This window comes from Mugil cephalus, chromosome 15 (assembly GCF_022458985.1).
Source record: "Mugil cephalus isolate CIBA_MC_2020 chromosome 15, CIBA_Mcephalus_1.1, whole genome shotgun sequence".
In the NCBI taxonomy this organism is placed as follows: domain Eukaryota; kingdom Metazoa; phylum Chordata; class Actinopteri; order Mugiliformes; family Mugilidae; genus Mugil; species Mugil cephalus.
Genome location: NC_061784.1, coordinates 13,002,494 through 13,014,960, shown reverse-complemented (window position 1 = coordinate 13,014,960; position 12,467 = coordinate 13,002,494). Strand labels below are relative to the sequence as shown.

Sequence of the window (12,467 nt, the reverse complement as noted above, 5' to 3'; positions counted from 1 at the left end):
CCAAGCCAACAAGCCAAAAAAAAAAAAAAGACAGCCGATCTAAAGGGAAGCTGCATTGTTGCTTGTGTGCACATTTTCCCATTCATAGATTTTCCCAGACAAAAAAAAGGCTGCTAGCTTTGTGAAGAAGCCGGGCCCTGAATGTGACACCGACGCCGGCCCCTGAAGCTGTTCGACTGTCTGCAGACGAGGTGAAGCACCACTCCGGAGCGCAACGCCCGCGTCTCGATACGGAGTGTGACGTCATCGGCCGATGAACTGAAGGGCGTGGGCTTTAAATCTCCGTGCAGGCAAACATCCATCTTGCTGGAATCCTCATCGCTTCCAGATGTGCCTCGACTTCCAGGTCAACCCGGGGAAAGTTTCACGACCTGGTTCGCGTCACGTGCGGTTTTGCTCAGCCCGAGATGACACGCGGATAAATTTTAGCTTCAGCTCCCCGGGTTGATATTTCATTCTCTGTCGCATCTCTTGCCTTGAATTTAGCCGGTGGGGGTGGGGGTGTAGGGACACACGGTCTAGACACAGACAGAGGTATGAGAATCGATTGAAGCGTGCAAGAGCAATTTCACGTCTCGCCCTCAGCGGTTCCCCCCACAAGAGTGCGTGTGCGAAAATGTATAGCACAAAGTAGCGAGTGGATGACGAAAGAACCTAAGTGGATTTTATCGCCCTGGTCACCTTCACACATCCTCTTCTCGCTGTCTCTTTCTCTCTGTGTGACCTTTGTTGTTCCTTTTTTATTTTTTTTGGTGTGTCTCCGTCTCACGGGCTCTCTCATTACCCGTTATCCGTCCCTCAAGCTCTCCTCCAGAAGTGTCAGCGTTTCCTCCGCAGCCTCCTGCAGCATCGCACCTCGCCGCCTCTTCAGCGCTCCTGTGGGATGCCAGCCTCTGCTGTCTTTTTTTCCCCCTCTTCTCCGGCTCTTAAATTTCTATTTCGCTTTCTTTTCCACTTGTTCTTCGCGTCTCACTTCTCCTTTAAGTTTCGTTTCTCTCCTCTCCCGCTGCAAGGGCCTTTGGAAAGAGAAGGAGCCTCCTAAACGGTTGCACATGCTCACAGGCGGAGGGAAGTGTCACTTGAAGAAACAATGGAAATATTCCAGTGAAACAAACACTCCCTGCTCCTCGTGTTTACTCTGCAGAGATGTGGAAGCTGCTCGGACGAAGAGAAGAGTCCTGCTGCCGCTTTGAGATGTATACTGTGCCTATTAAAGTCTTGGGTGCAGTTTTGTTATTATTCTGAGAGTTTATTTCATTCAGCAGCAGCAGCAGCAGAGTTGGACTCTGAAATAAAAAAAAAGTGGCTGGTCAGACGTGGAACGTGGCCTCCCACGCGTGGTTATTTTTTAACTGGCTGTACCTTTGGTCGCTGTAAAGTAGTAAACGGGATGTGTTAAACCTCATAGGTACGTGTTCGGTAACGTTACCAAGGTTTCAGCACATCAGCCTCGAGCTGATGCCGTCGTGCAGCCTGGTTATGATGACAGCATTCACGTGTGAGCTTCTCCTGGCATCGGTAATGTCCATTAGATTTGAGATGAGTGGTGTGCAGACGTTAAGGATCCCACAAGACAAAAAAAACAAAAAAAAAGTATTGATCCTGCGTCATTACAGAGAAGCAAAAGTTTTAAGGACTGAATAATTCAAATAATTGCGATGCCCGTATAAAGTTTAGATGTGATTAGGTGTAAATGTTCTGAAACAGAAACATAAAACGCTGAACGTGCACCATCAATTCGGAATCTCTACTTTCTCCCCTTTTATTGCCCCGTGCATCCTGAAAGTAATAAAACACGCGCCCGAGCATTAGCTGATGCATCGCTTTGAGGAACTTGTGGTCTCCTCAGATGTCGGAGCGCAGAATAGAACCAGATGCTTATCTCGTACGCCTGCTCAGTGCAGGGGGGGATTGGTAACCTATTTCGCTGCTCGCTCTGCGCTGTAAATTGAACGTTCGAGATGTTAAAACCTGTGTGAATTCTGTCCAATGGCCTTCTCACCGAGGAGAAAAAGGGGAAGCGCGGCGGCGACGATCGGCCTTGCAGAGCAGGCCGAGAAAAGGAAGCTGCAAGCGCAGTACGAAGCTGTAAAAACTACCCACGTTTCAGTTTCAGTACCTCTAACGCTCATTAATTACCGTATTACGCCCCGTCTCCCGATCTAGGGCGACAACTGTCACTAGTATCAGAGTGGCTTCTGTCATTGCGACCATCTGCTCCTGCGCCGTCGTCTTCAAATGGCACATTAACGCGTCTTTGATGTCCTCCGCACCCTCAGAGTCCCGTCGGCGTGTGTCTTACGGTCCGGCTTTAATAATGGCTCACGTTCGGCCCTCGGGCGTTGCGTCACCATTTTGGATCAAGGACTCAGCTCCTCCCGGTGACAGCCCCCGATCACCTTAGAGCAGGCGACGGGACGGAGGCGTGATCAAAGACACCTATCGGGTGTCTGTCGAGAGGAGGAAGGTAGGAGCCCCGGGCGAGTTAAGCAAGGCCGAGTTGTCGAGAGGTACGAAGGAGCGAGGGAGGAGCGAGATGACAGCATGAAAGGAAGCAGCACCTGCTTCTGGAGAGAGGAGAGGAGAGGCGGTTGACGGATTAAAGCTTCATCCGCACGTAAAACGGGAAGACGGGAATGATGCGGAGGGGCTGTCAGGCCCGGCGCCGCCTGAAGCGCAGGAAACAGCTGACGACGCCCGTGACAGGAAGGAGAGGGAGAGGCGAAGAGAAAAAAAAGGGGAGCGGAGGATGTCATCATATCAAAGGAAGGGGTCTTTCTGGATGACAGTACAAAGGGACGGGGTCTCGGAGGAAGACGCGAGGCGTGATGGGCCGATTGAATATCGAGACGTGTGACTGATGGCGGTGAGAGCGGCTGAAAGGAGAAGGGAGTCTCTGGCTTTCTCTGGGATTCAGAAGTTAGAGGAATAATGATGCAAGGCTGAAGCTTTGAGGCAAAAAAAAAATAATATAAATCTTCAAAGTGTCCCTGCCGGCATACACTGTAGTCATTTTAAAAACCCGTCTTCGAGGAACTCTAAGTGGAGGGTCTCTGTACTTTGTGCAATTAAACTGCCATATAATGTTAGGGGCCGCTGTGAAAGAAAGAAGCCTAATTTAACAACGCTGTAATGTAGCCATTAGCTGCCCATGCCACAGGAAGTTAGCGAGCTCCACAAGAAAGTGCATCGGATAAAGGCCTGCGGTGTTGCAGTCTCCCTTTACAGTGGATACTCTCCTAAATGATTAATGGCCCTAATAGAGTCCAACAGGAAGAAGGTCAGTGTTTTATGGTCAGCGAACAGGCTGCTCAGATTGTTCGGGAACACGGAGACGAGGGAAAGAAAACCCTGCTGGGGGTTTGATCCCGGGCCAGCAGGGTCACATGTGTGGCTTCAGCAGCAGCAGCAGACGTAACCACAAAAGCTCTGTGTCACGGCCCCGTTCGTGCTCCCCGCTCACAGAGGGGTGGGAAGATGAGCGATATGGTATCGCTCATGCCGCAAAGTCTGTCTGCTTCTGAACGAAATGCTCTGAAGAGATACGACTGTGTTATCGTACTTTAAACTGTCCAATAAATAAGCCAATAAATGACCCTGACACGCCAGGCTGACGGTTACTGAGTGTACCAAAGCTTTTGCAGGGTGACCCAGTTGTTTCTTTGTTTTATACACAGCAGGCCGTACCTGATTTACCACCGATCAGCCATAACATTATGTTCGCACACTGTGTCGGCCTCTCACGTGCCTCCGAAAGAGTCATCAGAGAATGGATGTGGGCCTCCTGTCCTGTGGTGTGTGGCAACGTGTTATTAGTTGGGGCCTATGGGTTGAGGGATACTTGATCAGTTTGGGATCTAGTGAATTTGGAGGCCAGGTCAACATCTTGTGCTTTTCTTCATGGGGTTTTTTTATTTTCTTTTTTAGTTGTTCTTAAACCACATGTGGCTGTGTCAAGGAGTGTCATTGCTATGGGATCTGGTCTGGTCTGGTCTGGTCTCGGTGGGTGGTTGTCCACATGGCGCACATGCAGAAAAACAGGACAAAATGCCTCCGATGACTAACAAGCTTCCCGGTTACCACGCGCGTTGGCACGGCAACCAGCGCAGAGTCAGAATGAAAGTTGACCAGTCGCAGACGGCTTGACTCAGGAAAACATGTACGGAGATCAGGACGCACCTGTTGGAAAACCCTCTCTGCTTTCCCAGCTTGTTCATCGAGATCCGATAACGGCGGCGAGTCCTCGCGTCTTGTCTCAGTCTATTTTACGGCCTTTCATTAATATTTATCTTCATATCTTCTCTCCTCTCCACGTTTCTTGGTAACGACCGCTTACGCTGCGTGTTACAAAGTGGGTCAAAGTAGTTGGTGAAGTAGGTCAAAATAAACCATGACACACTGGCCATCATACAGATACACGTGTCCTAAAAACACGGTATAGTCAATAATAAACAAGCTGGGTCTGGGTCAAGGTCTTTCTGTACCTTAGCCACAGTGGAAATGTTCGTTTAGTCCCTTCAGCCGGCTACGCCGTAATAAGACGGATGTTGTATTTGGATCAAATTTAGCCCGAGTGGATATTATTCCTGTAAGTGTCATAGAAATTAATCTTACTGTGTTTATTAAAACTTCTGCTTAGACAGACTTTATTCCTATACAAGGGAAATGAGTTGGTCACGGTATAAAAAAAAAATAAAAAAATAAAAAAATTTGACAACCACAAGGAAAAAGAAAAGTAGATGAATAGTTTAAATAAATAAATATAATAATAATAAAAAATAAAATACAATATAAGCAAAGATCTAGTAAGTTAAAAAATGTGCAGAATTTATATATAAACAAATGTACAAAAATAGAGATGAAGAATTTAATATATATTACTGGTATGTACACAGGAATCGCTGTTTTTAAAAAAAAAAAAATAAATAAATGTGCTAAGATAAAAACAGTTTTGAATAGTGGGGGTTTTCTCTCCAGTGATACTCGACTGTCTCTCGCAGACGTGCTGTGAAGTGTTTCGTCTTTGCGGGGTCCCGCTGATGAAGCTGCTTCGTGACGCCAGCGTCGTCCTCTGAACGCGTGCCTTCTTCGGTCTCAAAATAAATATTAAAGAGATCACAATCTAGGCAGGAAAGTAAAAGTAACAACAATAAGCTTGATGAAGACAACCTACTCTGAGATAACGAATGCGGGCCTCGGGCTTAATTTCCTGCACCGCACTATTATCAGTGAGCCACGGTTGCGTAATCGCACAAAGAAACTCGCGAACAATAAATAAGCTATTTATAATATCGCCTTAAGTTTTCCGTTTGACAGCTCGAACGTTGCCGTGAGCGTGCCCTCAGTTTTGACATCTGAGGAAGCGAAGCTGCTCTTTATGTGCAACGATTCTCTAGAAACGCTTTGCTCCGTGTGTTTATAGTTAAATAAAAAACAGCTTCCTCCATAAACTTTGTACACTAATGCGCGCTAACGGTTGCAGTAGCGGTTTACGCATTTTCAAAATCACAAAGAGCCCGCACACTTGTTTACATACTCAGTTTTTTCGCTCATTAAAAAAGGGCTCTTTTCGCGCTGCCTTTTTTTTTTTTTTTTTTTAACCTTGCTCTCGGCTCAGTTTGTTAGAGGTTACGGCTTGTTAGGCAAACGGTAACCTCTATTGCGTCTCGGTTTTGTAAACCGTTAATATTTACTTAAAGTGTTCGCAAGCCAGAAAAAAAAAAAAAGACGTCCCTTTGACGTCCCCCCGTAATCATCAACAAAATCAGCAACGTATAATTCGTGTGTCGAGCGCTGTTGCGTCTGCATTCTTGCGTTCCCGTTTTTTTCTCCAAAATTTTCTCCAAATTTTATGTGCGAGTCAAAGCAGGCTGGCTGCTGGATCCAGCTGCTTTGCTTTAAAGAGACCACAGTCGGGCTAATCACCCGCCTCCTCTCTTAAATTCATTCATAACGTTCAGGAATCCGCACCGACGGGGGCGACTGACCTTATTGCACAGACTACATACATAAAGCCGCTCTAATATATTCCCACAGGAAGGCTTCCCACTCTGTAATTTGTTGACTGCTGCAGAGGGTCTAAAGAGCAGCAATATTCTTTAATGCACTTGTAAACACACATAAGCATGCAGGAACACACACACACACACACACACACACATACACATGCTAACGCTACTGCCTGGAGAAAGATTCGAGAGCGGTACTCGGGGAGGAATAATTATAGATGGCATTGAATTTCCTGCACTGCTCCGCGTGCAAACAGTATTTAGCCAAGAGGGGTTTCTTGCGTTACATGTTTACGTCGCGGCACCAGTTGGCAGCAGGGCCGCGTTATTGTAGTGTGTGTGTGAACGCCTGAGACAGCTGCGCCACCGGTTAGCTTGCGCGACTTATTGCAGAAGCCGGGGAGCAAAAAAAAAAAAAAAAAAGGAGCTGAAGCAGCAGGATAATACGTCTCTGGGAGCTGAACCGATTTCTGATATCATGAGTTCAGAGTGAGGCTGGTGGTGGGCGAGGACGTGTAGTTTGTATGCATGAGTAACTGGCAGCTCGCCTGCAGATATGTGAATGTACTGTTTATGCATGAATGCATGCATAAACAGTACATTCATATGAAGTGCAGCAACCCCCCCTCCACACACACACACACACAAAATACCTGGAGCTGTTGTATTTTTTTATTATTATTATTATTATTTTTCTTTTTTTTGAGAGAGAATAGAGTGTAAATGAATATACAGTACTTCCCTGAGCCGGCTGTGAAACCTCATTACCAGCCGCATCACGGAGGAGAATCCAGGGAGGAGTGACCTACAGGGAGAGAGGTGGAAGGAGAGATAAAGGAGGGAAAGAGAGAGGTATCGATTGTGTTCCAATCAGAATCGCAGCAGAGGACGAGGTGAGGGAAAGAAAGCAGAGATGCAGATGTCGCTGAAGGTAAAAGGCAAACATGTGGGAAACGTCCAAACCGAAAAAACTAGAGGTGCAGTGGCCCGACTGTGACTCGTCTCCTGTGTCTGGATATAAAAGATTCACTCGAACACAACGTACAGAGCAGAGGTCTTCGACGTTTTTCAGGGCAAGGACCCCAAACTGATGAGAGATTAAATAGGGACCCCCCACCTACTATATGTGTTCTATATTAAACTCGACCTGGTGCTATTTATAAATATACATGATTATTATCATTTTGCATTCAGTTTGAAGCTATCGCTTATCCCTTTACTAAAATATGTTGGATTCATGTTAATGTATGTTTAAAGAAGTAAATATATATATATACACAAAATATATATGAAAAATGTCTAATCAACCAAAGATTTTGCAACGCCCCTGCAGTACCTCCACAGACCCCCTAGGGGTCGCGGATCCCCTGTTGAAGACCTATGGTGATAGAGCCAGTGGACAGTTAGCATCCGGGCGACGTGAGATGAAATCACACCAGAAAGCCTCAGTGGTCTGGGGTAAAAGGAGGACGAGCTGCAGTAAAGAGCTCTGTGTGTGCCCTCTTGACAGCTTGTTTACTGGACTCACGTCCCTCTTTAAACTCTCTCACCTGTAGCCTCTGACACCACTTCAACACGTTAAACCTGCCGGTATGGGAGTCCATTAGAAGTCAAGACAGTAGACCGGCACAGATTCTCGTGAAGTCTGCTGGCCGTTATTTCAAAAACACATTTCCTCATTTTGTGTTTCGATGTGGCTACGCATGTCTCGGCGAACGACTTTGCATAATACACGAGCACTCATCAAACCACTCGATAACCACTGCGCCCTCCGTGCATCCCTCCCGTTTATAGTTTGCCAATTTATCTCCTGAAAGAAAATTGAAGAGGGAGTGACTTCAGATCCACGGAGAGACTGAAGGTGGTGTGAGGTGACGTGAGAGGAAAGGCTTAGCTTGTCTGTACATTTCTGGGACACTGGGAGACGACGAGTGAAGGAGTGAAAGGGAGTGGGCGGCGGCGGCGGGGGGGGGGGGGGTGAAGCGTGGCGACGAAGTGTGACGCCGCGGGAGAGTGGGCAGAGGGCGGATGAAGCCATCTCGTAGGTGTTATGAGGTTAAGCCACCCACCACCGGCCGTCGCCATGGTGACACCATGGCAACGGCCAGGTGTTCAGCCGGGGAAGAGCAAGACCGTCCGCACGGAAAGGGACTTCCTCTTTGTGTTTCTTGTTCATCCTTATCATTCAAATGTGTATCGCAGCAGAGGATTTGTTGCGTTCATTTATTTATTTTTTTTAGGAAATTCACACATTTGTCGGTGTGTGTCTGAGCAGCTCTGGCCGTTTGCCTGGATGAGCGAAAAAACAAAAACAGATTAAAGCTCAAATGGGTTTACTTATGTTTGTGTGCTGTATGTTTGTGCGGGCGGCATTAAGGGCGCCGTTTCCTGGTGATCGCCGCATGTGTTGTTTTGTTTATACGCTGCATGTATGGCTCTTCTGTGCTTAAACCTGTAAGCTGATTTGGTAACGTGCTTACAAAGATCTCCATTTCAATCCCTCGGTGTTAGCTCCGTTACATCACTGCAGCCGGCTCTGCCTTTGAGTATATACATATATGTGTGTGTGTGTGTGTGTGTGTGTGTGTGTCTGGGTTTGTCTGGGTGCAGCCGTGTGGCGTAGAGGGCCAACAGACGCTCGGCACATGGAAACACACTGGGAACAGTGTCACACGTGCTGGTGCCATGCGCGCACCGCGGGCCAGTCACACAAATACAGTACGCCAACACAAACACGCACCAGACTTTCGGTGTGGCTCTTAAAGGCGCACTGTGCCACACATTGGGAGGGCAGGGGAGGGGGGCGACTTCTGATCAGCACCACGAAGCTTGTTAATTTAATTGATATTGGAAACGTGTGGTTCAGAGTGTGAACCGTGAACCACAGTGTGTGTTTACTCACCGTGTGCTGGCGTCACGCTCATAAGTGCCTCCCAGTGTTTGTGTAGTTATTTTTAGTAAGGTCACACCAACCAAAGTAAACAATGACAAGTACATTTATTTCCTCTTTCACTCTGATTTAAATATATGTGAACAGAATTAATAGTGCAGATGTTAATCTCAATGGTGCTCCTCAGCACCTGAATCTGATATTTGAACTCTAGAGTGAGTTCCCACCCGGCCTCCTGGAATAAGCGACTAAATGATGAGCAGTAAGAGCCGAATTTGATTTGTTTCTATTACAAGAGTGCTCACGATTTCATGCATAAATACTACGAATCGTTTAATGCCTCCGCGTGCCTGCAGGTTTCAGTACTGTACTCCAATCCAGGAAATGAACCGTGAAGAAAATGCAAAATGAAATGGCAATGGAAATTTAATTCAAAAACAACCTCCAGACAAAATATGAGCGCAACGCTTCCAATTCTCTCTCTTTTTTTTTTTTTCCTCATATGAAAAATATCATATGATATAAAGAAGAAGTACGGACGAGCAGGACCACCAGTGAATGAGGTGGCCACCTGCCAGTAAGTAATAGAAGTGGGAACCAGAAACAAAGAAATACAGTTAGAGGGATGAGAGAGGAGGAAGTTGGAGAGACAGATGGGAGTTGATCCAGCGGAAGGATGCTCCTCGGGGTCCTCACATCCTTCTCCTGTTTCCTATTAAATTACTTGAACCTGCGTGCTTCCTGACCGTGAACTGTTCAATGTGAAATAGGGGACGTGTCTGCGTTATGACGTCCTTCGTGTGTTTTCTGCACGTTGCCGCTCTCGCACGTGCAGCGCTGATGTGTGTATTTGATCCGTGTTGCAGATAAACCTGCGGCTCATTCTGGTCAGCGGCAAGACGAAAGAGTTCCTCTTCTCTCCCAACGACTCGGCAGCAGACATCGCCAAACACGTGTATGACAACTGGCCAATGGGTGAGTAGCTACGTGTGGATAAATCTGCTGAGTCTTACTGAAAAGTCATCAACGCAATCACCCTTTTATTCCCTGAAACTCCTCTTAGATGTTATAGGAACAGGAGTGGGCTATGAATTTCTTTTCAGCATAAAAAAATAAGTTATATGTTTTTATTATTTAAGTGCAGCCTTATAATATAGTGACTTTTCTTTACAACTTATTTGCAGTTGCATTTATTTTATATTGTTTACTGGTGTATAAGGGTGATGAAGGGTCCACTGGGGGGCACCCCGTCGGCTTGGAAACCACTGCTTTCATCCCAATTCAGCCCAAACTAATTTGATTGTAGTATATAGCGACTTTAGAGCAGCATAAATATGTTTCAGTAACAACAATGCATCCAACATGTAGTGTGTCAATGAGAAAACCTCAGTTGATCCTGAATCTGCACTTGACTGCTCGTTGTTCTAAAACATCTGGCCTCCAACTTGTCCGCTGTTTGAGTTCAGTCTCTCTGAACTGATGGCTTCACTCTTGGCTGCAGCAGGCAGGTGGAGCATCTTGGAGCCGCTCGGGCCTGTTTTGCTTCCCTGCAGCTGCCAAGCATGATTCATTCAGCACAAGTTCAAGTTTAAGTTAACGGCAAAAAGCTGCAAATGTGCACAACCCGGTGCCACTTCCATGCATTGGCCAAACTTCACGGTTCCCCGAGACCTCTGTGCTTTATGGAGCAGTTGGCATGGCAACTGGAGGTCGGCATTATCTCACGTCCTGTTTCTATAACTAAAACGAGACTTATCCCCAAAATCGCCGTTATATTAACTACCTAAACATGGAGGAGGTGGAGCTAATGACCTATACTGCAGCCAGACACCAGGGGGAGCTCTACTAGCTTTGACTTAACTTTTGAGGAGCAGTTTAGCCATCTGTCTTTATACAGTCTAAGCTTCCTGTCAGATGTTTCCATGACATCTATATGTTTCAGCATCCGCAGTAGATGAAAGAAGCTGACACCTGTCTGAGTTCATATCTTACTGCTTTATAGAGTTAGGCTTCTTTACGTATGAGGAGTTGATTTGCAGGTCATTCCGGCTGCTCTCAGGCTCAAATTATGGCGGAGCGACGCAGCAGATCATGTCGGAGTTGCCGTTACACGGCGAGTCGGACGGAAACTGAATTTTCTGTGCTCCTCCTGTCCACCGAGAGCCGCGGATGAGGAAATGCGTGTGATGCGTAATTAATGTCTGGGGAGGCGCACATCAGGCTACGGTGCAGCGGGGAGACGACGAGGAAGCATAAATCTCGCTCAACACGTTTGCTTCGTATCCGTCGTGTTTTTGCTCGTGACCTTTGGTGTACTCTTTGTACATTCCGCACACAACGTTGCATCAGCACAGCTGCGGCACGTCTACACAAACAGTCGTTGCTATCAATCGAGCCGCCGATGCACATGGGAACCAGATGATCGGACTGATCTTGGCCGCGTTTCTCCAACATAATGTAACATGGAGGAGCTACGCAGGGAAGGGATCCCTTTCAAAGTCATTGCTAATCACTTACATGTAGGACCATATAGCAGTGTGGGAATGTGCAGATCATTTGGCGTAGGGTAATTAGAGTGAACTCCTCTCAGCCTGATTATCATTGCATACAGGAATGTGGGATCGCAGCGCAGCCACCTCCTCTCTGTAATACACCCACTCCCTAACTGCTGCCGCACCGGGGTTAGAATTCATTTGATACCGCCGACCTCACACCACCTTCAAAACTGCAGGCCTTTCCCACGGTGCTGTGAATGAAGCCGGGCTTAAGAGGAGCCCACAGCGCACCGAAAACTACAAATTATACCAACTGCGCCTCGGATTCTCCTCGACAACGGGAGTCTCCCGCCCGGCGCTGTCAGCGTTGGAAGCGGCCCGCGTTCCTCCCAGACAACAGACCTGAACCCTACGAGACCCAGAGCAGGCACTCAGTCAGCAACAACACCCTCCGCTAAGCCGGAGACAAACATCTGGTGGCCAGACTCCGCTGCCGTGCGGCCGCTCCCCACCTCCCCCCAACTCCCAACTGTTTTCCCCTCTCTCTCTCATTTAATGCCTTCACTTTTTTGTCTTTGGCGCTTCCCAAGCCGCCGCCGCCGCGTGCTCTTCCTTCGCCTCGGCTCTTTCTCACGTTCCGCGGGGTTTTCCCCGCAGAGCCCGAATATCGTGGATCGTGTGTGTAATGGTCTAAAATAAAGGCCCCAAGTGTCTTAAAAATACCTCCAGTGCGGACGCCTGTGGTCGTTTTTGTCGCCCGTGCTGTGACTGATGTCCTTTCACTCTGTACACGGTCTCATATTGACACAGATCAGGGCTGCGCTAGCCATCAGGAGTTTGAAAAAAATTCAGTTTCAGGTAGCAGGTAGCATGAACCCAAAGATGAGCAAAAATGGGAAATATATCAATCTTTATCTTATTTTTTGTCCTTTTCTCTCTCTCTTTCCAGACTGGGAGGAGGAGCAGGTCAGCAGTCCCAACATCCTGAGGCTGATCTACCAGGGACGCTTTCTACACGGCAACGTAACACTAGGAGGTGAGAAAACACAGAAGGTACACCACCCTAAGTCGCGC

At 47.4% G+C, this 12,467-nt stretch overlaps 1 protein-coding gene across 1 annotated transcript in view; it reads left to right on the top strand.

Annotated features, from left to right (window-relative positions):
• ubl3a (ubiquitin-like 3a) overlaps window positions 1-12,467 on the top strand; it is a 31,123-nt gene that overhangs the window by 14,371 nt on the left and 4,285 nt on the right. The window contains exons 2-3 of the mRNA XM_047606302.1: window positions 9,765-9,873; window positions 12,343-12,429. Of these exons, the coding sequence (XP_047462258.1) occupies window positions 9,765-9,873; window positions 12,343-12,429 (196 nt within the window). The remainder of the gene's footprint in view (window positions 1-9,764; window positions 9,874-12,342; window positions 12,430-12,467) is intronic.